General features: G+C 41.4%; 1 protein-coding gene across 5 annotated transcripts in view; it reads left to right on the forward strand.

Moving 5' to 3' along the window:
• MSANTD3 (Myb/SANT DNA binding domain containing 3) overlaps positions 1 to 19,185 on the forward strand; it is a 28,123-nt gene extending 8,938 nt beyond the window's left edge. For all 5 annotated transcript variants that reach the window (XM_053908136.1, XM_019454342.2, XM_019454340.2 and 2 more), the window contains 2 exons: positions 5,887 to 6,337; positions 14,061 to 19,185. In XM_053908136.1, the coding sequence (XP_053764111.1) occupies positions 5,920 to 6,337; positions 14,061 to 14,470 (828 nt within the window). In that variant the 5' untranslated portion in view covers positions 5,887 to 5,919 and the 3' untranslated portion in view covers positions 14,471 to 19,185. The remainder of the gene's footprint in view (positions 1 to 5,886; positions 6,338 to 14,060) is intronic.
• Positions 19,186 to 26,140: the final 6,955 nt, after the last annotated feature.

Below are 26,140 nucleotides of genomic sequence, written 5' to 3' on the forward strand. Positions count from 1 at the left end.
TCTTCTGGTACTTTAATAAAGTCTTTTTTTTTTTTTTTAACAGAAAATACTGTAGTGTAACAAATGGTAGTCTCAGGGACTATTTTTGGGAGGATTAAATGATAGAGTGCATATTAAGCACTTAGTATAGTGTCTAACCCACAGTAAGGACTCAATAATGGTTATCTGCCACTGTTATTGTAGTTATTAGAGACTCAAGTGGTCACACACATCAGTAGACTTCCCACAAACGCACCACCACCTGGTGGTACCTTGCGGTACTGCATACATTGCAAGGTGGAATCGTTTAATTGCTTGAAATTAATTCTATGGGGTTTCAGTTCCACCAACTACCTCAGAGACTTTGTTTAGAGTGTGGCTTATTTGCCTAAGAGCAGGAATTCATATTTCATTAAACAGTGAAGTGACATTTTGCACCTCCACAGCTGGGATAGAATTAAAAAAATGTTAACAGCAAGAGTAAATGGAGTGGGGAAACAGAAGTGCTCATGTGCTATTAGTAGGAATGTAAATTGGTACACCATTGCTGGAGGACAGCTGGTGATGTAACAAAAGTCCTTTTTTTTTTTTTTAAGTTTATTTATTTTGAGAGAGAGCATGAACAGGGGAGGAGCAGAGAGAGAAGGAGAGAGAGGATCCCAAGCAGGCACTGTGCTGCCAGCTGCCAACGCAGAGCCTGATTCAGGGCTCAGGTTCACAAACCATGAGATCATGACCTGAGTGGAAACCAAGAGTCGGATGCTTAATGGACTGAGCAACCCAGGTGCCCCAATGTAACAAAAGTCTTAAGTGTTTTCATCTTTTGTGGCAGCCATTCCTCTTTTAGGAATTTATCTTGAAGAAATAAAGTTATTTTAAAAAATGTTTTCTTAGAAAAAATATAGATACATATAAGTAAGATAGCATTACCTATGTTAGAAAAAAATAGGGAACAATCTCTTTTTTCATTTGTGAATCAGACTTCTTAATCCTTAGAGCAATGATTCTTTTTTTTAAATTTTTTTTAACATTTATTTATTTTTTGAGAGACAGAGCACGAGCAGGGGAGGGGCAGAGAGAGAGGGAGACACAGAATCTGAAGCAGGCTCCAGGCTCTTGAGCTGTCAGCACAGAGCCCGACGTGGGGCTCAAACTCATGAACTGCGAGATCATGACCTGACCTGAAGTCGGTCTCCCAACCGACAGAGCCACCGAGGTGCCCCAAGAGCAATGATTCTTAAAAAGAGTGGGAGTGTGGGGGCACCTGAGTGGCTCAGTTGGTTGAGTGTCCGGTTTTGGCTCAGTTCATGATTTCACCATTTGTGAGTTCCAGCTCCGTATCGGGCTCTGTGCTGACAGCTAGAGCCTGGAGCCTGCCTTGGATTCTGTGTCTCCCTCTATCTCTCTGTCCCTCCCTGCTCATGCTGTCTCTCTCTCTTTCTCTCAAAAATAAATAAACATTAAAAAAATTAAAATAAAAAAAGTGGGAGTGTGACGGAAGGTAGGCATATTGACATCTGGTGCAGAAAAGCTGGGATGGGGGGCAATCAGAGTCTGCTCTAGGAGCTGTGCAGTTTAAGAACATTCAGTATACCTATTAATTTTAGAATAAAAACTACATAAAGTTGGATATAGATATCTTGGCAGTTAGAGATACTACAGAAGAGTTATATTGTAGCAGGTGTGTATTAATAAATTTCCGTTTGGGGAATGTTGGTTAATAGGGAATAGGAATATTGATGTAGGCAAAAAGTTTTGGACCTTTGGGGAGGAAGGGGACTGGTTATTATAGGGACATTAGAACAACACGATTTTCAAAAAAATTTTTTTAATGTTTATTTTCTGAGAGAGACAGAACGTGAGTGGGGGAGGGGCAGACAGAGTGGGAGACACAGAATCCGAAGCAGGCTCCAGGCTCTGAGCTGTCAGCGCAGAGCCCAGTGTGGGACTTGAACTCACCAACTGTAAGATCATGACCCAAACCGAAGCTGGATGCTTAACTGACTGAGCCACCCAGGCGCCCTGAACAACATCATTAAAATACAGGCCTGGGAAGTTAAGGGTTCAGTGATACATCCCCAAAGATACATTTCTCCTTGTTTAGCTTTGTCCAAGACCTGAGGGTCAAAGCACTTTGACATGTATCTGAATCTCTTGATCTGTGATACTGATATGCTCACAGTGAATGTGAGGCAGGGTATCTGGTATGTGGAGATGCCAGTCACACTAGTCCTTCATTCTAATCTTACCTTTTGGGATGAGGTGGTGCACAGTGAGAGACCCTGATTAGGTTCTATTGCTTTCATGTAAAGCCCAAGCTCCTTGGCCTCAATCTTAAGGCTCTCTGATATGGCAGGATCTCCTCCAGCCTCAGGTCTAAGATTTCAGCTCTTCACAACTCTATTAGTAACCTCTCCCCAGGCATAGTATGTGAATAGCTAGCTTGTAATAATGTGATTTTAAATTAGTGTACCATGTATTTAAAAGTCACTGCCTTTGTTCCTTAACTTAAATTTTTTTTTTTTTTAAGTTTATTTTGAGAGGGGTGCCTGGGTGGCTCAGTTGGTTAAGCATTCAACCTCGGCTCAGGTCATGATCTTGCAGTTTGTGAGTTTGAGCCCCACGTTGGGCTCTGTGCTAACAGCTTAGAGCCTGGAGCCTGCTTCAGATCCTGTGTTTCCCTTACTCTCTGCCCCTCCCGTGCTTGTGCTCTGTCTCTCAAAAATGAATAAACGTTTAAAAAAATTTTTTTAAGTTTATTTTGAGAGGGAGAGAGAGAGAGAGAGCATGAGCAGGAGAGGGAGAAAGAGAGAGAGAGAGAGAGAGAGAGAGAGAGAGGGAGAGAATCCCAAGTAGGCTCCACGCTATCAGTGCAGGGCCCTATGTGGGGCTTGAACTCATGAACCATGAGATCATGACCTAAGCTGAAACCAGGAGTCAGATGCTTAACCACCCAGGCACATCCCCCTAACTTTTTATTGTGGAACTTTTTAAACATACACAGATATAATAATTTAATGAATATTTGTGTACCCATCGTCCTTGTTGATGTTCAGATATTCCATTTTTTGGCTAGTGGGACTCTTTTCAAGTGATTCCTAATTCTTTTGATTTGAGTCGATCAGTTTTAAATGGACTACATCATCAGAATCTTGATGCTTGCCTGTTATTCTGAAAAAATCAGAGGCTTGGAAAATAAAAGGACTGAGGTGTCTTGGCTCCTTCCACAAAGGGAAATATGCAATGCTCAATTGCTGTATTCAGTGTTACTTAGGAACATTCTTTCCATAATGTATTTGAGAGATTAAGTTTGTAGGAAGCTTAAGTGGAAAAAGTGTGGGGTCACAAAACACACATAGGTTCAGGGGAATAAGACATTTACTAAGCACCTTTTGTTTGAAAGATCCTGGCTCAGTAATGGGGAGGATGGTAAGATGACCTAAGGTAATCATGGTTGTTGAGAAATTTGGAATCATCCAACGTGAGAGTCCAAGAGATAGTTGTGAAATGATACAAACAATATCAGACTATTTAAACACACCTTACCGGGGATTGAGGATGGGGTGGGAGAAATGGGAAGATAATAGACAAAGGGTACAAAGTTGCAGTTATGTAGGATGAATAAGTCTATGACAAAAGTTACTAATACTGTATTGAATACTGGAGATACGGTGAGAGAGTAGATTCCAGGGGCTCTTGGCATACACACAAAAATGGTAGCTATTTTGGGGCACCCGGGCTGGTTCAGTTGTAGAACATGTGACTTTTGATGTCAGGGTTGTTAATGTCAAACCCCATGTTGGGTGTAGGGATTAACTTCAAAAATAAAATCTTGGGGCACCTGGGTGGCTCAGTTAAGTATCCAACTCCTGACTTTGGCTCAGGTCATGATCTCAGGGTTGTGAGATCAAGCCCTGTGTCATGCTCTGCACTGGTTGTGATTCTCTCTCTCCTTCTCTCTCTTTTCCCCTCTCCCCCACTCACTTGCTCTCTTCTCTCCTTCAAAATAAATAAACACTTAAAAATAAATAAATATATAATACATAAGATCTTAAAAAAGGTAACCATGTGAGATGATATGTTAATTAGCTTGTAATTATTTCATTATGTATATGGCTGTCAAATAAAATTTATGTATGTTAAATATCTATTTTTTAACTAAACATAAAAAGGTATGTAGACTTATTCTTAAAAGATAATGGAGAAAATGTATATTTCAAAAATTATAAATAATATATAATTGTAACTAATTATAATATGGAACAAAGACTTTAAAGGAATATGCATAATAAAATGGATGTTTGGTGTGTTCAAAAAAAAAAAAAAAAAAAGGATACCAGATTATTAGGACAGTCCAGGTTCTTGACCTCCCAAGGTACCATCTTTGTGATCTTGGGCAGTCCAGTTCACTCGCCCTTAGTTCCTTCACTTGAAAAGAGTGGTAGGGGCCCCTGAGTGGCTTAGTCAATTAAGTGTCTGACTTTGGGGGCACCTGGGTGGCTCAGTCATTTGGGCATCCAACTTCAGCTGAGGTCATAATCCCGCGGTTCGTGAGTTTGAGCCCCATGTCGGGCTCTATGCTGACAGCTCAGAGCCTGGAGCTTGCTTCAGATTCTGTCTCCCTCTCTCTCTGCTCCTCCCCCAGTCATGCTCTGTCTCTCTCTTTCTCTCTCAAAAATAAATAAAGCTTAAAAAAAAATTAAAAAGGGGCGCCTGGGTGGCTCAGTCGGTTAAGCGTCCGACTTTGGCTCAGGTCATGATCTCACAGTTTGTGAATATGAGCCCCGCATCGCATCGGGCTCTGTGCTGACAGCTCAGAGCCTGGAGCCTGCTTAGGATTCTGTGTCTCCCTCTCTCTCTGCTCCTCCCCCACTCATGCTGTGTCTCTCTCTTTCTCCTTCAAAAATAAATAAAAACATTTAAAAAAAATTTAAAAAACTAAAAAAAAAAGTGTCTGACTTTGGCTCAGGTCAGGCGGCTCACGGTTTGTGAGTTCGAACCCCACATCAGGCTCTCTGCTGTCAGCACAGAGTACGCTTTGGATCTCTGTCTCCCTCTCTCTCTGCCCCTCCCCTGCTTACTCACTCTCTGTCTCTCTGTCTCTCTCCCTCAAAAATAAATAACCATTAAAAAAATTTTAAAAAAAGGAAAGAAAAAAAGGGTACTGGCCCTTTCACCTCTGAAATTATGTGAATTATTTACATAGGACGGTATACTTAAAAGTGGCCTCAGACCTTAGGGATCATAGACTCCAAGCCCTCATTTTAAAGGTGAAGAGAAACTGAGGTTCCTATTGGGAGCATGGCCCTATCCAAGGTCACAGATGGAAGTGATGGAAATGTCAGTTCTTTTTCAGGTGATTTCCTGATGATTCTGAAATCTCGATGTTTATATTATCCATTCTATTTGGTTACTCGGTGGCATTTCTTGTTTTCAGCTGTGACAAAACTTTGAGAAAGCTGTTTAGTTGAAAAGCTGCCTAACATGAGTTTGGGGAATGATCAGTTTCCTGATATTGAGCAGAAATGAATTAACAAATTAAGAGTTCTGCCTAGATGGTCAAGCTTTCTTTTCTTTTTTCTTTCTTTCTTTCTTTCTTTCTTTCTTTCTTTCTTTCTTTCTTTCTTTCTTTCTTTCTTTCTTTTTTTTTTTTGCTGTTACATACAAGATATTCACAAAATGGCCAAGAACTACAACAAAGGACCTACTTGAAAATCTTCTTTGAAGTAAAACCCCACTCCTAGTGAACTTCTGAATGTTTTCCTGAGAATATCATAATTCAATACTAATGGGAAAGAGAGTACTGTATTTCAGGCAAGGGAATCAAGTCAGGGATTAAGATTAAGTGATTTGCTGACATTTTTATTGCTGGGGTTAGTAATTATTGTTTTGAACTTCCTTTTACAGGATAGCTAGCAGCCAGGAGAAATATAGTGGAAAATGCAAAACAACGAAATTATAAAACCTGCCAAATACTTTTCGGAATTGGAAAAGAGCATCCTGCTTGCTTTGGTAGAAAAGTACAAATATGTGCTGGAATGTAAGAAAAGCGACGCGCGAACTATTGCCCTCAAGCAGCGTACCTGGCAGGCGCTTGCCCATGAATACAACTCTCAGCCAAGTGTGTCACTGCGGGATTTCAAACAGCTAAAGAAGTGCTGGGAGAACATCAAGGCTCGGACCAAAAAGATTATGGCCCATGAGAGGAGAGAGAAGGTGAAACGGAGTGTCAGCCCTCTTCTGAGCACCCACGTCCTAGGGAAGGAGAAGATTGCCAACATGCTGCCAGAGCAGCTCTACTTCTTGCAGAGCCCCCCGGAAGAGGAGCCTGAATACCACCCTGACAGTGCAGCCCAAGGTACTGGTTCTTGAGGCCGGTGTGCGTGTCCTCCCTGGGTACCTGCTGGACTTTGTGATTTTAAAATCTTTAATTTTGAGGCAGTTTAGTAAAGAGAAACTTTCATGTCAAACTTGATTTTCCCAAGTCAAAACCTCCAGATTATATGGAACATTCTAGTCGTGTAGCACATAAAAAACAAAAGGACTTGTTAATATCCTTGTTCTCGCTCTCTCTGAGATCTCTCATCTTTATTCTGAAGAATAGGGAAAAATAAGAGGCTCTAGTCATATAGTTATGAATGAAGGACCCCTGTTGCTTATCTCAGCCTATGTCATATATATTAAAGGGAATTTCTTTGAGAATCTGTATTTATTCACTCAATCTTATTTTTTGCGAAAATGATTGTTTTAGGACCTATTAGGTGCAGAGCACTGCATTAAGTCACTCACAGGCCACATTAAAATAAGTGAACTATTTCAGACTTAAGAATTAAGTAGAAAAGAGTATAGCAAATACCTATTTAACATTCATCTGGGTTAAAAATCAGCCTTCCTACCCATTATAGTATTGTGATGCACAGTTTTGGTTTGTGGTACTCCAGCTACCTTGAGAAATTCTGGGAAAAATTCATTTTAGCTTTTTTTTCATCTTAGATTTAATATACTTTCATTGAAAAAGAAAAATAGGTTATACATAATTCTTAGGGAAGGAAAAGACTGTCATGGAATCGAGGATATTATGATAGTGTGTCATAGCTTGGAAAGGCTATTGAAATGACTCAGCAAGGGGAGAGTGGGAATGCATATAGATAAATTGCTAATAATTCTTGCCTCCTTTAAGATTGAAACGGCCAATTTATATAAAGATTCATTGCAGTTTGCAGAAGACACATCTTGAAGCAGAGGAATATTCCTGGTGAGGTCAGAGGGCTGCTCCAAGGACCCAGCAAGCACTTGTCTAGGAAAGCTGTGATCCTTGGCTTGCAGGATGAGAAATTCACTTATTAGCGTCCCCAGAGTAGATTGAGCTCTGAGGCAGTGGTTAATTAAAAGTCACAAGAAACTATCTGAAACCAAGAACGTTATCCATGTAGAGTGAAAAAGATAATAACCAAGTGAATTGAACACATGTTTTTGATTAGCACGTTTTTTCGCCCTGTAGGCAAATCATCCTGGCAAGCTGCATTGTGATCAAAAGTTTGCTGATCATTTACCAAGATTAAGTCCAGGGAACCAGTTAGATGACCATAGTGTCATGAATCTCACGTACTGTTTTCCAGTGTAGAAACCTTATGTGAGTTTTGATTCTTGAGTTCCCAAGCTGGGTATCTCCCAGCAGACAGCATTTATATGGACACGGCCAATTCTCTCTTTCCTCCCTTCCATGTTACTTCTGTGGTGGATGGGGCCCACTGCTAACTGACAGTGTCCATGCTTTGGAGATATCCCTAGCGTTAGCCAGTTACTCTCCATCTTGCTGGCCTCAGAGCCATTCATTCTCTGCAGGCGGTGAGGGGAGTGGGTGCTGAGGGAGGGAGGCAGGTGAATCAGGGCTGCTTGTCAAATAGCTTCATTCCCTGGGAGATGTTGCCGAGGAAGATGCTGATGTAGACCACTTTCAGTTAACTTTGCAGATCTCTGATCTGGATTACTGGGTATTGATTTCATAGGGTTATTCTAAGGGGACAGTCTTATTTCCCCATTTTCAAATTCTAGAGTAGGATCTAGAAAGTTCACTTCAAAAAACCCTTTCTCTTTCTTTTCAGAGGAACTGATGTAAATTCATTTACTCTTAAAACACAACTTCCAGCTTTCCAGCAAGAAGGGAATGAATGTGGATTCTCAGTGTCTTTCTGTAGTGACATTTCTAGAGACTCATTTGTAAAAGGGATTTATTTTAGAATTGAGTGTTTGTAGTTATATGACACAGGAGACTTCTCTTTTTGCTAGTGATTATTAAAGTATAGCCTGTGCTGACTATTCCTGTTTCTGGGTCACACTGTGGAGAACCAGGGTGCTTTGTCAATTGGGGAGTGTGTCCAAAGTAATCTGTTAACACTAGTAGTTAAGGTGCTAGAACTCTCTTTATACATTAAAACAGCCTTGAGGTTACCTTACTCATTTTTTATTTCAAATTACTTTCAAGAAAGAAGAAGAAAGCTATAATTGTCAGTCATCCCTTCAGGGTCTTGGGGGAATAAGTTGAAAACTTGCTGTAGGGTATGGCTTTCATTTTGTTGTATTTCATTTGACATGTGGACTCTGTGGTGTGTGTGTGTGTGTGTGTGTGTGTGTGTGTGTGTGTGTGTTTAGTTAGTGTCTCTAACCCTGGGCTGTCCAATACAGTAGTCACAAGCCACAGGAGGCTCTTTAGCACTTGAAACATAGGTAGACTGAATTGAGATATGCTCTAACTATTCACACTGAAATAGAAATGCTGTTTTTAAATTTTATTTATTTAACTTAATTTTTTTATTTTTAGAGAGGGAGAGAGAACACAAGTGGGGGAGAAGGGCAGAGGGAGAGAGAGACAGAGACAGAGACAGAGAGAGAGAATCCCAAGCAGGCTTTATTCTCAGTGTGGAACCTGGTACAGGGCTTGATCCCACGACCTGGGATCCTGACCTAAGCCAAAATCAAGAGTCGGACACTCAACCAACTGAGCCACCCAAGGCACCCCTCGAGAAGACTTTATACCAAAAAGAGAATGTAAAATATCTTACTAATAATTTATATTTTGATTACATGTCAAATGATAATGCTTTAAATATATTGATAAAAATATGTTATTAAAATAGTTTAATTTTATCTCCTTTTACTTTTTAAAATTTTAAATTACATATGTAGCTAGTATTATATTTCCATTGGACAGTGCTGTTCTAACACCTTACACATTGCCTATTACAGAGTTAGGTGATTAGAGATTTGTGGAAATTCATTGAACAGGATGGAACCTGGCAGAATTCCACTAGAGGCCTCCCTCCAACTATCTCTTGTGCGAGGTGCTTTCAGCTGTGTCATCTTGATCGCCATTCCCTGGATGTTCTTAGCTTTGTCCACGACTTTCTTGAAATGTGCATCTGTATTTGAAGACAGTAGTCTTAAGATTTAACACTAAGGAATGTATTTTCTTATACAAAACAAACAGTATTTTCCCCTTCAATACATTCAAACAATTTGTACCCTATAGATTTATAATATGGCTCATTTGGCTGTGACACCTATCTCCCATTATCTTGCGGGAACAGGTTTGCAGAACAAAGTAAGGGAGCCAACAAAATGTGCTATAGGGGTGGTCAGGGGGGTAGGATGACTAAACATCAAATACATTTAAGAAAACTAAGCTTTCAAGTACTCAACTATCTTTTTTTTATTTTTTTTTAATTTTTTTTTTTCAACGTTTTTTATTTATTTTTGGGACAGAGAGAGACAGAGCATGAACGGGGGAGGGGCAGAGAGAGAGGGAGACACAGAATCGGAAACAGGCTCCAGGCTCCGAGCCATCAGCCCAGAGCCTGACGCGGGGCTCGAACTCACAGACCGCGAGATCGTGACCTGGCTGAAGTCGGACGCTTAACCGACTGCGCCACCCAGGCGCCCCTCAAGTACTCAACTATCTTAAGAGAACTTCCACTTAATTTCATATTCTATTATTTACTGTAAAGCTATATAAGCAAATAATGCAAACATGGGTACACAAAGCTATAATTAAATAATGCAAATGTTTATTAATAAATTCCATTATTATTGGGGTGCCTGGGTGGCTTAGTCAGTTAAGCGTCAGACTTTGGCTCAGGTCATGACCTCACGGTTCGTGAGTTACGGAGCCTGCTTTGGATTCTAGGTCTCCCTGTCTCTGTCCCTCCCCCACCCCTGTTCACACTCTGTCTTTCTCTCTCAAAAAGAAACACTAAAAATAAGCAAATAAATTCCACTACTATCACTTTTTAATCCAATCCCCTTCTTTTGGGGATGGGAACTCCAATACAGAGACTGAGTTACGTATCCAGTCGTGGCACATTAACAATCATTGGTCTGTGAAAAGTCCCTATTTTGTGTTCCTTATGTGTTGATTCCCTTGTCATTTGTCACCATTCATCTCATTTATTCTTTTCTTCTGTCCCCTAATCATAACAATGTGCTCGTGCGTTCTCTCACATATTCTTGAGAGCAGGTGTTGGTGTTTGGTGTACATTTATTTTATTTTATTATTAAAATTTTTTTTAATGTTTTTATTTTTTTTTGAAAGTATGTGCATGAGGGAGGGGCAGAGAGAGGGAGACAGAGGATCTGCTGACAGCAGCAAGCCCTACGTGGGGCTCGAACTCACAAACCATGAGATCATGACCTGAGCCGAAGCCAGATGCTCAATCGACTGAGCCACCCAGGGGCTCCTGTGTGCATATATTTTAAATTTACATAGATTGAAAATTGTGCTTTAGATAACATTCCTTTTCTTTTCTTTTTTCTTTTTTGTTTTTTTGCTTTTTTCATTTAGAATGTTTTTAAGATCTGTTCCCATAAATTTGTTTCTTTTAGTTGATGCATGACATTCTGTAGTATGCACTCACTGCATCTTATTAATCCATTTTTCTAGTCAGGTCTATTCCCTTTGTTCTACAGGGGAGAAGAGCTGGAGTTTGGCCTGTGCACAGTTTCCTTTCCATCCATTTATTGCCATAGTAGGTATTTTCCTGCTGATATTAAACTTACTCAAATTGCCCAAGTGGAAGAATACCTCCTTGCAGTGTCCTCTGCCCCCAGGAAAGCCCTTAGGCCATCCTATCCATTTTGCACAAGATTGAGTTGTTTTCTATGTTGGGTGGCTTTGTTTTACCTGGGAGACAGATTACATGGTGTGTGTTTTTAGCAGGTTGCCATTCCCAGCATAGTCTTTTTCCTAATAATTAGGAGAAGATTCTCCCCATCTGAACACTAGCTTCCATTCATTGGAGCTAATATTTGTGTGAAAGTTAAGTAACTACTCCATCAGGCTCCTCTAGTTTTAAGCTCCAGCTTCTGCCAGAAGAGGCCTGGATTTTTAAGAGCTTCTGCCTCTTAAGAGGCCTGGATTTTTTTTTAAATATTTATATATTAGTACACATTTAAACTACAAAAGAACAGTTTGAAAGTAGAGTCATTTATTTCTCTGCTCCCAGACATGACCGTACTTGACTTCATGTTCCCAGCTCTATAGAGACAGATTTGGAGATCAAAATTTGGAATATGCACCCATATTCTTAATAATAAAGGGGTTTGTAGTGGATACAACTTGGAGGCAGCATTTTACGATACATAAGTGGTCAGCTGAGCAAGGAAGGAGGGAGAGGCTGGGCGTTGTAGTGGTTGAGCTTGGATTTTGGAGTCGTGCAGACCTGGATTAGAGTGCTGGCTCTTTTAGCTAGCCAAATGACTTTGGATATTGTATTTGGTTTTCTCTAATAATACCTCCCTCAGAAGGTTGTTTAAGGATTAAATGAGGTGATGCTGCAAAGCACTAGCCTAGTGCCTGGTTAGCTACTCAGAAAATGGTAGCTGCCTTCACCATCATCATCATCAGGCCCCTAAAACTTGGAATCGTTTAGACAAAAATGAACATTTAGAAATGGGAAGAGATGAGCAGCATTGTAAGGGCATGAACTTTAAAGACTTAGAGGAGCATACAGAACTATCTTCTGGAATGGAATCAAAGAAAACAGAGGCCAAAAGTGCCAAAAAATGTCTATGTGTCCAGTCTTCAAAGAAGATACTTTCAGATCTAAGGCTAGATGGGACGCAGATGAGGTAACCTCTTTGCCGTTGTTCACACCCAAGGGATCTTATTCCCAGGGTGAAGCCTTTCCCATTTCCTTGTCCTGTGCCTTGGCTCTACTCAGAACACTGTCCTGTCTACACAGTTGTGCTGTGTTGGGAGGGATGTGACCCACCGCAACCAGTTCATTCCCACACATTTCTGATGTGGCCAGCATCGTCCAGGCCCTGGAATGCGTTCTCCACGAGGATGAATAAGAGACACTTTCTGTCTTCAGAGTATTCAGAGATCGGATGGGGAGGTAGTTAAGCCACCAGTTTTAACAAGTGCTCTGCCAGAGGTACGCTCAGGAGGCAGCAGGAGCATGAAGGAAGGATATCTAATTAAGGCATAGCCCTTGGAGTTGGGAAAGATTCCTAGGGAGATATTTTCATTATCTCTGGATGACACAGAAGTACTTTTAACCTTCTCTTTCAAAAGTGAGACTTCTACCTTCTTTCTCTTTAATCTTAATTAGGGACCAGTTATGGTTGTTACCTAACCCCTTGGAGTGAAATAATCTAAACAGTAGCCATTTTCCTTTTATTAACAGAGTATTACGAGTTAGGTTTCCCCCAGTAGCCATTAACATTCCCGGCATCCCATCTTCTGGAATAATGGAGTGGACGTAATAATGTAATCAACTCTGTTAATAAATTGATATTATTTTTCTCCAAGGAGACAATTCTCATTATTGGGAACATAAAGCTTCCCAAGAAAGCCTTGGAGTCACAGCTGGAAGACTCCATGGGTTAGTGGAGTTAGCGTCTTCCATATTGAAACTCCTTAATTGATAAAATGTCATTGCCCTATAAAAATACTAGTATGAATGTGGCACCAGCAAAACTGGCATCCTTTTGTATCCATAAGCTCTTCTCCCCTGTGTTCAAAGCTTCAGTCAATAAATATTTACTAGGCATCCTCTATGTACCAAGCAAAATAATTGGTGCCCGAGGATAAAAGAAATGAATAAGGCATGGTCCCAAAGTAATACTAGAACATGGTAAGTGCTATTACAGAGGAGTACTCATAGAGAAAGGAGCGATCTGGGGTTTCGCAGATGCTGAACAAAGTAGGGGTTGTGGGGAGGTTGAAAAGGAGAGTCTGGAATAAGAGTGCATGCTTGAGTGAGTGTGGGGTCCTGGGTGGGGAGTGAAGAGGGATGAATAGTTAGCCCAACTTCAGGCTGAAGGAACAGAGACAGAATTATAAAACAGAGCATGGCCTTTAAAGAATGTGAAATTTTTGGTACGATTGAAGGGCACCCAGGGTATTTTGGAGTAAGGCGAGAAAAAGGAAGGTCAGAAACCAGATTATGAGGGTTACTAGGCTGCAGTGAAAACTGAGCCAAAAATGGGAACCCCAGAGGAATATTAAGAGGTGAGTTGCAGGTGCAGCAAGAGTCTGAGTCCTGGAAGGAAGCTTGAGAAGGAGCAGTCGGAGAGGAGGTGTCGAAAACTGAGGAGAAAGCCATGGTGTGGAAGCTAACAGAGGAAAGAGATTTCAGGAAGGATTGCCAAGGGCTAGGGAAAGTGTTCACGGCCGGATGAGAAACTGAGACAGGGAGGTCAAACTGACGGAGAACTTAATCTGAAAACCCACCATTGCGCTCGTACCATGGTGTTCTGCTTATTCGGAGTTGTGCACACTTCGGTTTAGAATTTAGGTCAACAGTTCTTGATAAGCACAGTCTCGGACCACTGTTCCTATAGTTCACAGTTCTAGAAACCACATGACGAAACCCTTTATCATTGCTTCTGGAGGGAACACTGGTTTTGACTTGTGGGTTTTGAAAAGTCAGGTGTGGCAAGAGTACCCATAGACAAAGCAGGCCAAAGCAGACACTGTTTCCGCTACATCCTGTGATGGGGGACCTGTCATTTGGAATAGGATTGATACACTCTCTGCCTGTAAAATCTTTGAACGTATGTTTTCTGCTACTGTTTTTCAGAATCATTTGCTGTTTCAAATAGAGAACTGTGCGATGATGAGAAAGAGTTCATACATTTTCCTGTGTGTGAGGGGACCTCTCAACCTGAACCCTCGTGTTCAGCTGTCAGAATAACAGCCAATAAACACTACAGGAGCAAAACCTCTCAGGAAGGTGCTTTAAAAAAGATGCATGAGGAAGAACACCATCAACAAATGTCCATCTTACAGCTGCAGCTGATACAGATGAATGAGGTGCATGTGGCCAAAATCCAGCAGATAGAGCGGGAGTGTGAGATGGCAGAGGAGGAACACAGGATAAAAATGGAAGTTCTCAATAAAAAGAAGATGTATTGGGAAAGGAAGCTACAAACTTTCACCAAGGAGTGGCCTGTCTCCTCATTTAACCGGCCCTTTCCCAATTCACCCTAAGACTGTGGGGGCGGCTCCCTTGTAACCAATCTGTGTCGGCAAAGAAAGCCTGGAACATGAACTTGCGGTCAGTAACTTGTAACAGAGCTACAACTAGGAAAATTAGAGCGGTAGTAGTCACGTATTTAAGAATACATTCAGGTAAACTGCTGCACCCCATGTACCCCTTCAGTGGCAAAGAAGCTGATCCAGTCTCCTGAAAACTATCACTATGAGTGCTATGATTCTGAATGTAATGTCTCTTAATTAGAATTCATACAAGAACCACGTGTGAGTGTTGTTGTTGTATTTTTTTAATCAGAGGCAAGTGTGACTATAAAGGAGTATGGCTGATTTTTTTTTTTTTTAATAGCGGAACTTTTCTATCCAAGTGAACGCGTTCCCGTTGAAAGTGGCTGAAAGTCCCTGGAGGCCACATGTTTCTCCAGGGGTGATGCTATTGCTCAGAACTCGCTGGAGGTCTTTAGGGAAACCTCCATGAGAGCCTTTTTCCTTCCCCCCACCCCCAGTGTCATTCTTTGAGTGGCTTTTCTGATTTTAAACACCCAACATTTGGAAGGATATTTTCTCATGTGGCTCATGCACTGCCTTTGAAGGCCTTTCCCCAAAGAGGGGTTCCAAATAATGGCTCCAAAAGCAGTAGCTCTGTTGGAACTAAGGATGTAACTGCTTTGAGGGACAAATGTTCATTTAGATTTCTATAACCTATCATGTTTGTTTTATTAAAAGATAAGACTTGCAATTTTATAGTCACACTGTGTATGTTTTTTAAAGGTGCTGCCAACCCCACTGTGCTCATTTTTGCTTTCCCTCTGTAGTTTCCTCCCAACTTTGTGCTACTGAGTTAATGGGTGCCCTGTTTTTAATCATTGGCCACCTAGGGAAAGGCCCTTCCCTCACCATGCTCATGGTGCTAGCTATTAGTAATGCTGTGGAGTTTGCATCACACGGTTAGCATTGGCTTTTTAAGAACCTGTTACCAGCATATTTGGAACTATGGATTGGTAAATGGATATTTTGATTTAGTTGTGAGATAGCTTCTCCTGTAGCCTAGTGTTAAAACCAGTTCTGGGATGTTGGGCACAGCAGTAGCTGGAACAAGAAAAGTGACACGTGTCAAGGCAGGTCAGCAATTTCTGAGCATGAAATTTCAAGGCCACGTGCTGGGGAAAGAAAAGTATGTGTGGCAGAGGCTATGTAGGGGGGTGTAGGGTGAGAAGCCATGGCCTGAATTCTGATCTTGGCTCTGCCTCAAAGTGCTGTGTGACCTGGGGTACCTCCTTTTAATCAGTGCCTGTAATAAAGTAAGGCATTGGTTTAGATAATGTTTAGAATCTTCTGCAACTCCTTGACTGTGGTGTGGTCTGCATAGTCTTGAATGGGTACTGCTAAACATCCGAATTGTCCAGAAGGTATGGGTCATTAGGGAACAATTGATTACTGCTTTGGCTAAGCTTCCCGCCTTCCTAAGTTTTGAATTTGGGTCCTGGGGACTGTAAGTTGAGTAAGATAAACATATACTTGTTATTTAATTTACGCACTACATAAAACTTAAATGGATATCAATTTATACTCTGATCTTATTTTAAATATCTTAGAAGCACTGGTTATTTGAAGGAAAGCTATAAAGACTAGATTTGAAAGAAAGGATCCTTTTGTAAGGATTTGTATTCTTAATTTCATGTTTACAAAATGGACCCTTTAGGGAAGACACATCTAGGTAACGTCCCAAGCTTAAATGGTTTATGGAAGACAGAACTTGACATTCTCCATGCCCTCCTACCCGCTCAGGATTAGGGCAGGGAATGGCAGGCCCTCAACACAGATGTGAACAGAGTGAAGTTTCCCTTTGTTTCACCTACTGATCCATCTGGAAATCTTGTTAATATGCAGCTTCTGGAGTGGGGCCTGAGATTTTGCATTTCTTACAAGCTCCCCAGTTTTGCCAGTTCTGCTTGTCTGGTCCCCACACTTCGGCGTAGCAAGGTTTTTTAGAGGACTTTGTGAAGTTTTTACTTATCATCCTCCCCAGATTCTCCCAAATTGGGTTAGGTACACTTTGTGTATAGCAGTGTGCTGGACATTATCCTCTCTCAGAATTTATCACTGAAGCACACAAACAGCAATGCAGAACAACACAAAACATGCTCACACACATAATGAAATTATAAAAACAGAATGAATTCCTAACCAAATAAAGGATAATTAAACCGAAGCCTAAAGTACCGTGCTCTACTGTTAATGGTATTTATGAGTTTATAACGGTAGTTTTCAACCTTGGCTATGCATAAAAATAGTATTTTATAAATAATTAGTCCCACCTGGTCCCAATCCCAGAGTATTCTGGTTCAGTTGACTTGGGTTGGGGCCTTGTCCTCTACATTTTTCAGAAGGTTTATTGGAGGTTATGATACATCACTGGGATTGAGAACCAGTGGTGTAGAGTTCACAGTTATGTCTCATTTGATCCTTAATCCTGTGAGGTCATGCAGAAGTCAGGAAATGATGCTCAGAGAAGAATCATCTGGTACCAGACCAGTGGCTGGTAGATGGCAAAGCAGAACTTCAGTCCTAGGTCTCTCGACTCCAAAACAGATAGTCCCACCTGCCTGCCCCTATCCCATCCCTCAAAGTTATATCATGGATTTGTTTTATCCTGAGAGTCAGATCACACCTGCAGTGTACTTTGGTGTCTTCATTCATGGGCAGGTATATGTTCATTTCACCATTGAGCAGTTCCTTACTGAGGTGGATATGCAATAACCAATTCTTGGTAGGTGCTGTAGGGAATAGACAAATTTTAAGACAGTTCACCATCCCCCACCCTGCCAAATCGTGGACACACCCAGTCGGGGAGGTAAGACTTACACGCAGTTGTCATGTACTCCATTAGTGCATGTCTTCAAGTGCATTTGTAGCTCAGAGGAAATGCCACCTCCTCCGGTAAGGAAGACCTCTTGGGAGAGGTGGTATCTGAGCTGAGTCTTTAGAGTTGGCATTTGGACAGGTGGAGGTTCAGAAAGAAGAGAACCTTTGCTAGATGCAACAGATGCAATCTGTTGAAGATTCAAGATGATGAGACACACAACTGGGAGGCAGTGAGAACATGGTGAATTTCCAAATTGGGCAGCAGCATGAACGCTGTGCTCCAGGAGGAAGATGAGAAGGTGCAACTGAGTTTAGGGAAGACTGGAGTGCAGGAGATGAGGTAGGAGGGTCTTGCCCTGGTCAGGATGAGATGATAGGATCTAGAGGAGGCTGTCGTCAGACAGGGAGACCAATGTGAAGGGCACTGCAGAGGTGGAATCAGTCAGGCTTGGCAGTTGATTGCTCTTGTTGGAGAGGAGGGGTGAGGTGTTAAAGCTATGTGCCAGAAAGAACCATGCTGCCGATTGAAATGAAGAAAGGATGCATTTCTGGCTCTGACCCAACCTAGGAGGTGCCGAGAGATGAACTAACATTGTTGCCTCCATGCAGCCTTGAACATGGGATGGGAGGGAGCACCTCTACCCATCTCTGCCGTGGCTGGCCTCTCTTTGCTCTGACTTCTTCTTCCACCTGTCCCTCCGATGACACTTTAGCCCGGGGTCTTCGTCAGCCCCCTCATTTGGTGCTGCCTCAGCCACCAGTACCTCCAGTGCAGGTGGTGGTGCATGTCACCATCACTTACAATGGCTTTGCCCTAGAAAGATCAGAAAAGGTCCTTTCTTTAGTGTCCCACGTTGTATAAAGGGGCATTGGCCGAGAGGGGCTGTTCATGCCCATGTATGCCTATTACAGCCCCTTTATAAAAGTCAAACATGGAATTCTACCCTACTCATCAAAGTTTTAGGGAACGTTTTAGGAATTTTGCAGAGAGAATCTTGAAAGGCATTGACTTTGTTGTTGTTGTTTTGTAGTTGTTGTTGTTGGAAGAAAGAGACTAGAAGAAGAGGCAGCATGGTGGGAGAGTGCATTTGAGTTGTCAACAGCCTCTGCAGTGTCAGGTCAATTACATCAGCACTTGGTTTGGACCAGGGGAAAGGAATGGCTCTGCCTCCTGGGAATGTCAGAAGGACCTGATAATTATATTTGGCAAAGCCACGAGGAATGGCTCTGTAATGTCATTGTGAAGAATTACCCTTTTAATAGCATTTCTGGATGTCTGAGCTTTTCACATGGAGTGACACTTCTTTTCTGCTCTGGCTTTCTTTGTTGGGCTGCCTCCCATGGCTCCTCCTGTTCTTCCTCGCCCTTGCTTGATACCAGTTCGTGTTTTCTGTCTTCCACCTTCCCAGCCCTGTTCCTCCAGCCCCTCCTCCTGTACCCACCATAGCTCCTACTCTCCCCTGTTTTAGAGGTGGAGTCATGTGAGAATGTGTGTGAGGGAAATACTGGCCAAAGGGCAGCACATTCAACATCTGGTGTCAACAAGGAGAAGCGTAGCCTTAGACTAGCCAAACTGAGGACAACCTGCTTCCATGCTGCATCTGCTACTTTTGTGTTGGTGGGACTCAGAAGTCATGGGGCAAGATCACCAGTAATCCGTGACTGCAACAAATTATTTTCCTAATCGTGCCATATATTATGCCCTTCAACACAATTTACTAATCTTTGCCTCCGTTTCTCCATCTGTGAAAGTGGTGTAATACTTATCTACCTCCCTTAAATGTTGTGAAGATTAGTCTATGTTAGTAAAGCACTTTTGAAATAAAGAGTGATGTAAAGCATTTTAACATTATTGTTGTCATTGTGGAATGGATGCCCTCCTGTAGAGAAACTCCTTTATAGGGGAAGTACCCAGGTGCACTATGGTTCAGGAACACCCAGTGTAGAAAACTTACATAAAGTTACAAGAGTGAGATTATTTTCTTTGTGAAAAATTTCAACATGACATTTCCTAAAACAGCCCTTTGGTGCATTTAGAATGAGGTTCAATTTATAGAAGGGTGATTTAAGTAAATTTTTTAAAGAACATACCTATTGAACCTCATAACCCACTGTAACTGTCAGGATTGCAAGCTGACTGTTACCCCAACAGTGCAGTTTATCATCATTAGGTGGAAAACTTATATTCCTACATTATCCAGATACCCAGATTCTGTGTGAGGGTTCCCTCACTGTTGCCACTCATTGGAATGGACAGAATGGTGATCCACTACTTCTGAATGAGAGGATCAGAAGCTCTAGTTCTGCTTGCAAGATGCCTTGACAGCACTGCCACTGTGTGTGTGTGCGCGCACGCGCATGTGTGTGTAAGATTAACCTGTACCTTTAGTAAAGGGCTCAGGGCAGAAGGTTCTCCATCCATAAATATGGGCTTCCTTCTCCTGGTGAGTGCCAAGAGATTTAATTGGGTTCTGTTCTGAGTTTTCTTTTTGTGGGTTTATTGAGGTGGGGGGGAGATTCCAAACCCTGTTACTTAAGAGATAGGTTACTTTTGATAAAAAGAATGCTTGTTAATAGAGAAAGTACTGTAAGTAGCAGAAGTCAGTAGAAGTAGAAGGTGTCAGGTTTTGTCCCATTCTTCTGGTTCAGCTTCCAGAGTAACCAAGAAGGAAGATCAGTGGTTGTTGCTCTGCCGGTGAAATATATACGGATCTAGATTCTTATCCTTGAGTATTTTGTTTGTTTGTTTGTTTAAGTTTCTTTATTTTGAGAAAGAGAAAGAAAGCACAAGCACTTGTGTGGAAAAGGGGCAGAGAGGGAGAGAGAGAACACCAATGACATGGGGTTCGAACTCACGAATCGTGAGAGCATGTCCTGAACTGAAATCAAGAGTCACCAAGCCACCCAGGCACTCTTAATTTTTTTTAACATTTATTTATTTTTGAGAGAGAACAGCATGAGCAGGGGATGGGCAGAGAGAAAGGGAGACACAGAATCTGAAGCAGGCTCCAGGCTCTGAGCTGTCAGTACAGAGCCTGAGGTGAGGCTCGAACCCATGAACCCCAAGATCATGACCTGAGCTGAAGTCGGACATTCAACCAATTGAGCCACCCAGGCGCCCCTCTTATACTTGAATCTCGAAGAGTGTCTTTGGATGAGCTACTATTAGATCTTCTGTAGGATTGGAGGGTGGTTACTTCACACTTAACCACTGAGAAGTCTAGGGAGTAGCAGGGCAGAAGCTATTCAGGGGAAGCTCTTCTCAGTGTGCTAGCAGAAGTACAAGAGGACAAGCCCAACTGTAGAAGCATTTTTATTTCAAATTTTGGTGTTAAATCTGCTAATATTTCCTTGGCCAGAGCAAGTCATATGGCTGGGCGCAAAGTCAAGCAGAGGGAAGTAGAATCCTCCTAAGAAGGTGAAGTGAAGAGGTGAATATTTTGAACAATAATTTAATCTACCACAGTATCACAAGTGGGAAGGGAACCAGTGGAATACCAGACTTGAGACCATATAATAAAGAACAGAGAATCTAGGAGGAAATGCTTCCTTGTTTTTCATCTTCTACTGAGGCACTCCTTCCTTACTTCTTTCACTCCTCTTTCTCCTGGAGGAGAGCTTTTAAAGTAGTAATGATAATAGATAATAGGGATGTTGGATTAAATGAGTAATTGTATTTAGTTCTATGCATTTAGAACAGAGCCTGGCACATAATAAACACTAAGTTTTAGCCATTTTTTTCTCTCAAGTTTATATGGCTTCTAAATGGGGCCAGACAGATTTAAACCCAAGTGGCCTGGCTCTGGAGCTTATGCTTTTAAGAATCATAATACACATGAGGCACCTGGCTGGCTTAGTCAGTAAAGCATGCGACTCTTGATCTCAGGGTTGTGAGTTTGAGTCCCACATTGAGTGCAGAGATTACTTAAAAACAAAAAACAAAGACAAGCAAACAGACAAAAAAAGGATCATAATACACCGCCTTGCTATTCAGAGCCCTAGTTCAAATCTTAGTTTTGCAAAGAACATGACCTTCTGAATATTAGACCATCATCTGTATAATATCTATTTCCCAAGATTGCTATAATGAGACTACAAATATGGAAGAACCATATAAACTATAAAAAAGAGTCCCTAAAACTCTCTTCTGATATTCTGTGTTACAAGAGAATCCAGGACTTTCTTCTAACGTCACAAAACTTCATCTTAATCTCTCCTTCCAGCCTCCCCACTCTGACACTTCCTGAGTACATTCATCAGTCTCTCCATTTCAGAGCCTGGCTCTGTGAAATTACTTCCATTGATCCTTCTACCAGGAGTGCTGTCGACCTCTCCATAACCCCTTCCCATCACCTATGCTGCTGAAGTGTCACCCATTCTTCAAAGTCAAGTGACACCAGGACACACTCCTGGAACCTGGGCTCTGGTCCCAGGTTTGCTAGTAACTCATCATGTGAGTGAGGGCAAGTTACTAGGTCTTTCTTGATATTAATTTCCTTATTTGTAAAATAAGGCTGTTGGAGGAGAGAATCTCTAAATTCCCTTCCCCTGTTCTAATTAGTCTCATTCTCAAGGTAAACTAATCTTTTCAATTTACTGCATGTAACCCAAGTTTTCAATTTAGCATCTCTTTAAAAGATTATGTGCACATAAATGGAATTCAAATACTGCATCCAAGTGGATCAGCCCCAAGGTTGAAAGCTCCACTTGTAAAAGTTATTGATGTTAGGATAATGACTGTACTTGAATTGTTTCTAAAGCAATCTAAGTACAGTCAGTGCAAGAACTTCTATATAATGGGCACAAAAGGGTTGCTGCTTCCCAAAATGTAATTTTCCCAACAAAATGCAATTGGGTACTCTTTCCTTTAGCTATTTCAAACTGGCCAATGCTATAGATTATAGAATAGTTTTATTTTACAAATTGCCCTGTTCTAAGGCAATAATATGTACATTTTTATATATGCTTTGAAATTCTTATCAGTTGGTTTCAGTAGATGACATCTGTTGTAAAATCAGCGCTATCTGAAATCTACTTAGAATGAAAGGAAGGGAGTTAGCATTTATTGAACATCTTCTGTGGGTTCTAGGCATGTATGTGTATCATTTAATTCTTTTTTTAAATCTCGTTTAATGCTTAAAATACTCTGCAGGAGTAGGTAATATCACCTATATTTTAAAGATAATGAAATGGAAGATTAGAGAGGTTAAGTGACTTGTTCAGTATCACATATCTGAACTGTATGCTTAAAAAATTGTTAAAATGGTAAATTTTATGTCACTATAAGAAAAAAAAATCACATACCTGGTAAATAGCTTAACTAGATTTAGGTACCAACTCAGTTTGCTTTGATTGTCCGTTTACAGCATGTGAGAAGATAAGCAACTTTGGTTATGTTTATCGAATATCTTCCACCACTGAGGAGCCAGAAACAAAGAGAAGCCGAAAGAAGAGCTAAATGAGGTTAAGGGTGTCAGCAACAGCAAAGCTAGTAGCTCAATTCTGTCTGACAACAAGCGGAGAATCAGGACCAAGACGAAGAAGAGAGGTCACCGATCAGTTTTGCCATGTAGATTAGTGTTTCTCAAACATTAGTGTGCATGGGAGTCACCTGAGCATCTTGTTGAAATTGCAGATTCTGGTCCAGTAAATCTGGGGTCGAGCCAGATTTTGCATTCCTGACAAGCTCCCAAGGTGCTGGTGATGTTGCTGATCCACGAACCAAACATTGAGTCCAAGGATTTTAGATCACGGTAACCTCCATGGCAGTGAAGTGTGGTTTTCAGATCCCTCTCACCAGAGAAAGTGAGGGTGCTTTCACAAAGCAAATTCTGGGCCCAACCCAGACCTCCTGAATCAGAATCCCTGAAGGCCAGACTGGAAATCCACACTTTTTTTTTTTTAATGAAATTTTTTAATGTTTACTTATTTTTGAGAGAGAGACAGAGCGCAAGCAGGGGAGAGGCAGAGAGAGGGAGACCCAGAATCCCAAATAGGCTCCAGGCTCTAAACTGTCAGCACAGAGCCTGACATGGGGCTCAAACTCACAAACTGTGAGATCATAACCCGAGCTGAAGTCGGCCGCTCAACTGAGCCACCCAGATGCCCCTATACTTTTTTTTTTTTTTTAAGTTTATTCACTTATTTAAGAAGGGGGGGGCTCAGAGAGAAGGAGAGACAAAATCCCAAGCAGGCTCCATGCTGTTAGCCCAGAGCCCAGCTCAGGGCTCAAACCCATGAACCATAAGGTGAGATCATGGCCCGAGCCCAGATCAAGAGTCAGACACTTACCTGACTGAGCCACTCAGGTGCCCCTGTAGATCTACACTTTTAACAAGCTTTCCAGTTGCTTGTTAGGTATAATACAGTTCTGGAACCACTGCTAATAGGACATCAGCATGGCATGATAATAAAAATCACTTCACTTGTATACTCCTTTCCAGTTGATAAAGCCTTTTCACATTCTGTTTCTCCTGTACCTACAGCAAGATGATGAAGGCAATACCATTAGCCCCACTTTGCTGACAGAGAATCTAACATCTCCTGTGGTTAAGTGCTGGACTCAAAGGTCTTCTGACTCCTAGGAAAGTGTTCTTTTTATTATTTTGTGGCTCTCTCTCCCACTTTACCATATCTTCACTTATACTCCTACACAAATTAGAAGTTCTTTTATGTCTAAAAAGCTTTTCAGAGCAATTTTCTTGCTATGATGCTTTTAAAGATTTCAGTCTAATTTAATTTAGCACATTAAGAAGCACAGTTTATGCTTATAAGCATAAAGCTACCCAAGGTCATGGCAAAAAAAAAAAAAAATGTTTGATGAAGAAATAGACTGCATTGAGTATTTTAAAATCTTTTTTTTTTTTTACCCTCCACCTAGATTTACCAATTGTTAATGGCTTTTCTCTCTCTCAAGCACTTGAAAGCTGCAGATATTATGACACTTTGCCCCTAAATTCTTCAGCATGCATGCACTAAGAACATGTTCCTACATTACCATGATCCCATTATCACACCTAAGAAAACTGATATTAACTCAATAATATCATCTATGTGTAATCTACATTCAAATTTCTCAAGTTGCCTTAAGAATGTCTTTTATTGCTATTGATTTTCTCAGATTCAATCAAGGCTTATTGCATTTGGTTGGTTTTGTCTTTTTAGTCTATTTTAATGTAGAACAAACCTCTCTTCTCTCCTTTTTTGTTTTTCATGACATTACATTTAAAGTCCAGGCCTTGTCAATGTGCCCCACATGCTGGATTTATTTGATTTCTTCCTCATGATTAGATTTGATTCAGGTTAAACCTCTTTGGCAAGACTAGCATGTATATTATGTTATATTCTTTAAAAAAATTTTTTTTTTTCTTAATGTTTTTTATTTATTTTTGAGACAGAGGGAGACAGAGCATGAGCGGGGAAGGGGCAGAGAGAGAGGGAGACACAGAATCCGAAACAGGCTCCAGGCTCTGAGCCGTCAGCACAGAGCCCGATGTGGGGCTCGAACTCACAGACTGTGAGATCATGACCTGAGCCGAAGTTGGACGCTCAACCGACTGAGCCACCCAGGCGCCCCTATTATGTTATATTCTCATTACATAACGTGGGGAGTCACATTGGTGAGGCTAAATTTGATCACCTGGTGAAGGCACTGTCTGCTAATTCTCTTCATTATAAAGTTGTGTTTTTCACTCATATGTAATAAGTTATCTGTGGGGTGATACTTTAAGACTCTGAATATTCTGTCCCCAACAAACTTCCACCCAATGGTTTTAGCATCCATCAATGATCATCACTCTGATGTTATTTCATGGGGATTACAAAATCATTATTAAATTAGTCTTGACTATTTGCTAGCATTCATATGGAAAGAAGGTATGCCAGATCTGAGAAAAATCTGAATTTAGTTCAGAAAGCAAAGGGTCCCCTTTGCCCCTTCTTAAGAAGCTGTCTCCCTTAAGGGTGCCTGGATGGCTCAGTCGGTTAAGTGTCTGACCTTGGCTTAGGTCATGATCTCGTGGTTCATGAGTTCAAGCCCTACATCGGGCTCTGTGCTGACAGCTTGGAGCCTGGAACCCGCTTCAGATTCAGTGTCTCTGCCTCTGTCTCTCTCTCTGCCTCTCCCCTGCTTGTGCTCTGTCCTCAAAAATGAATAAACGTTAAAAAAAAGAAAAAGAAGCTATCTCCCTTAGAACTCCTCTGCTGGAGGTGAGTAGGAAGAGGGGTAGGTTTTTCCTCTCCCCCCACCCATGTTAATAAGTGCACACCTGAGATAAAAGGCTCCTAACTTCCTTTTCCTAAGCACTCCTGCTTCTGGGTACCTTTCTGGTCTGTGCCTCTGGTGCTGTGGATCTCTCCTGAGCTGTGCTGGGAAAATCATGTTTTCTTTCCCCTTAACATCAATGACCACTCTTCTCAAATCTGACCCCATGTTTCTCTGTAGTAAAGCAGTAATCTGGCTAAGAGAGAGGGCTAGGTACCTGATTTGAAGTGGTGTCTAGTACATACATTGCATGTTTTAGGTCAGTTTTTTTAAAAAAAGGAACTTTGCATAAAAGATAGGGAGAATGAGATTGTCCACATCAATGATGGTTGATGAAGACTGGGGTAGAAAGGCTAAGGAGGGAGTTTATGGGATTACAGTGGGGCCAAAGCTGCCTTCACCTGCCTTTTGATCCAGCCACTTCCCCCACCCACCATGCCCACTCCACCCCTATTTCCCTTTCTTGTCAGAGAACATCAAAGCCAGGATCCAGGAATTTCTTCGATATCTCAATACCATATGTGTAATACCCACATGAG

This window comes from Panthera pardus, unplaced genomic scaffold (assembly GCF_024362965.1).
Source record: "Panthera pardus isolate Hobbes unplaced genomic scaffold, ASM2436296v1 HiC_scaffold_20, whole genome shotgun sequence".
NCBI lineage: Eukaryota > Metazoa > Chordata > Mammalia > Carnivora > Felidae > Panthera > Panthera pardus.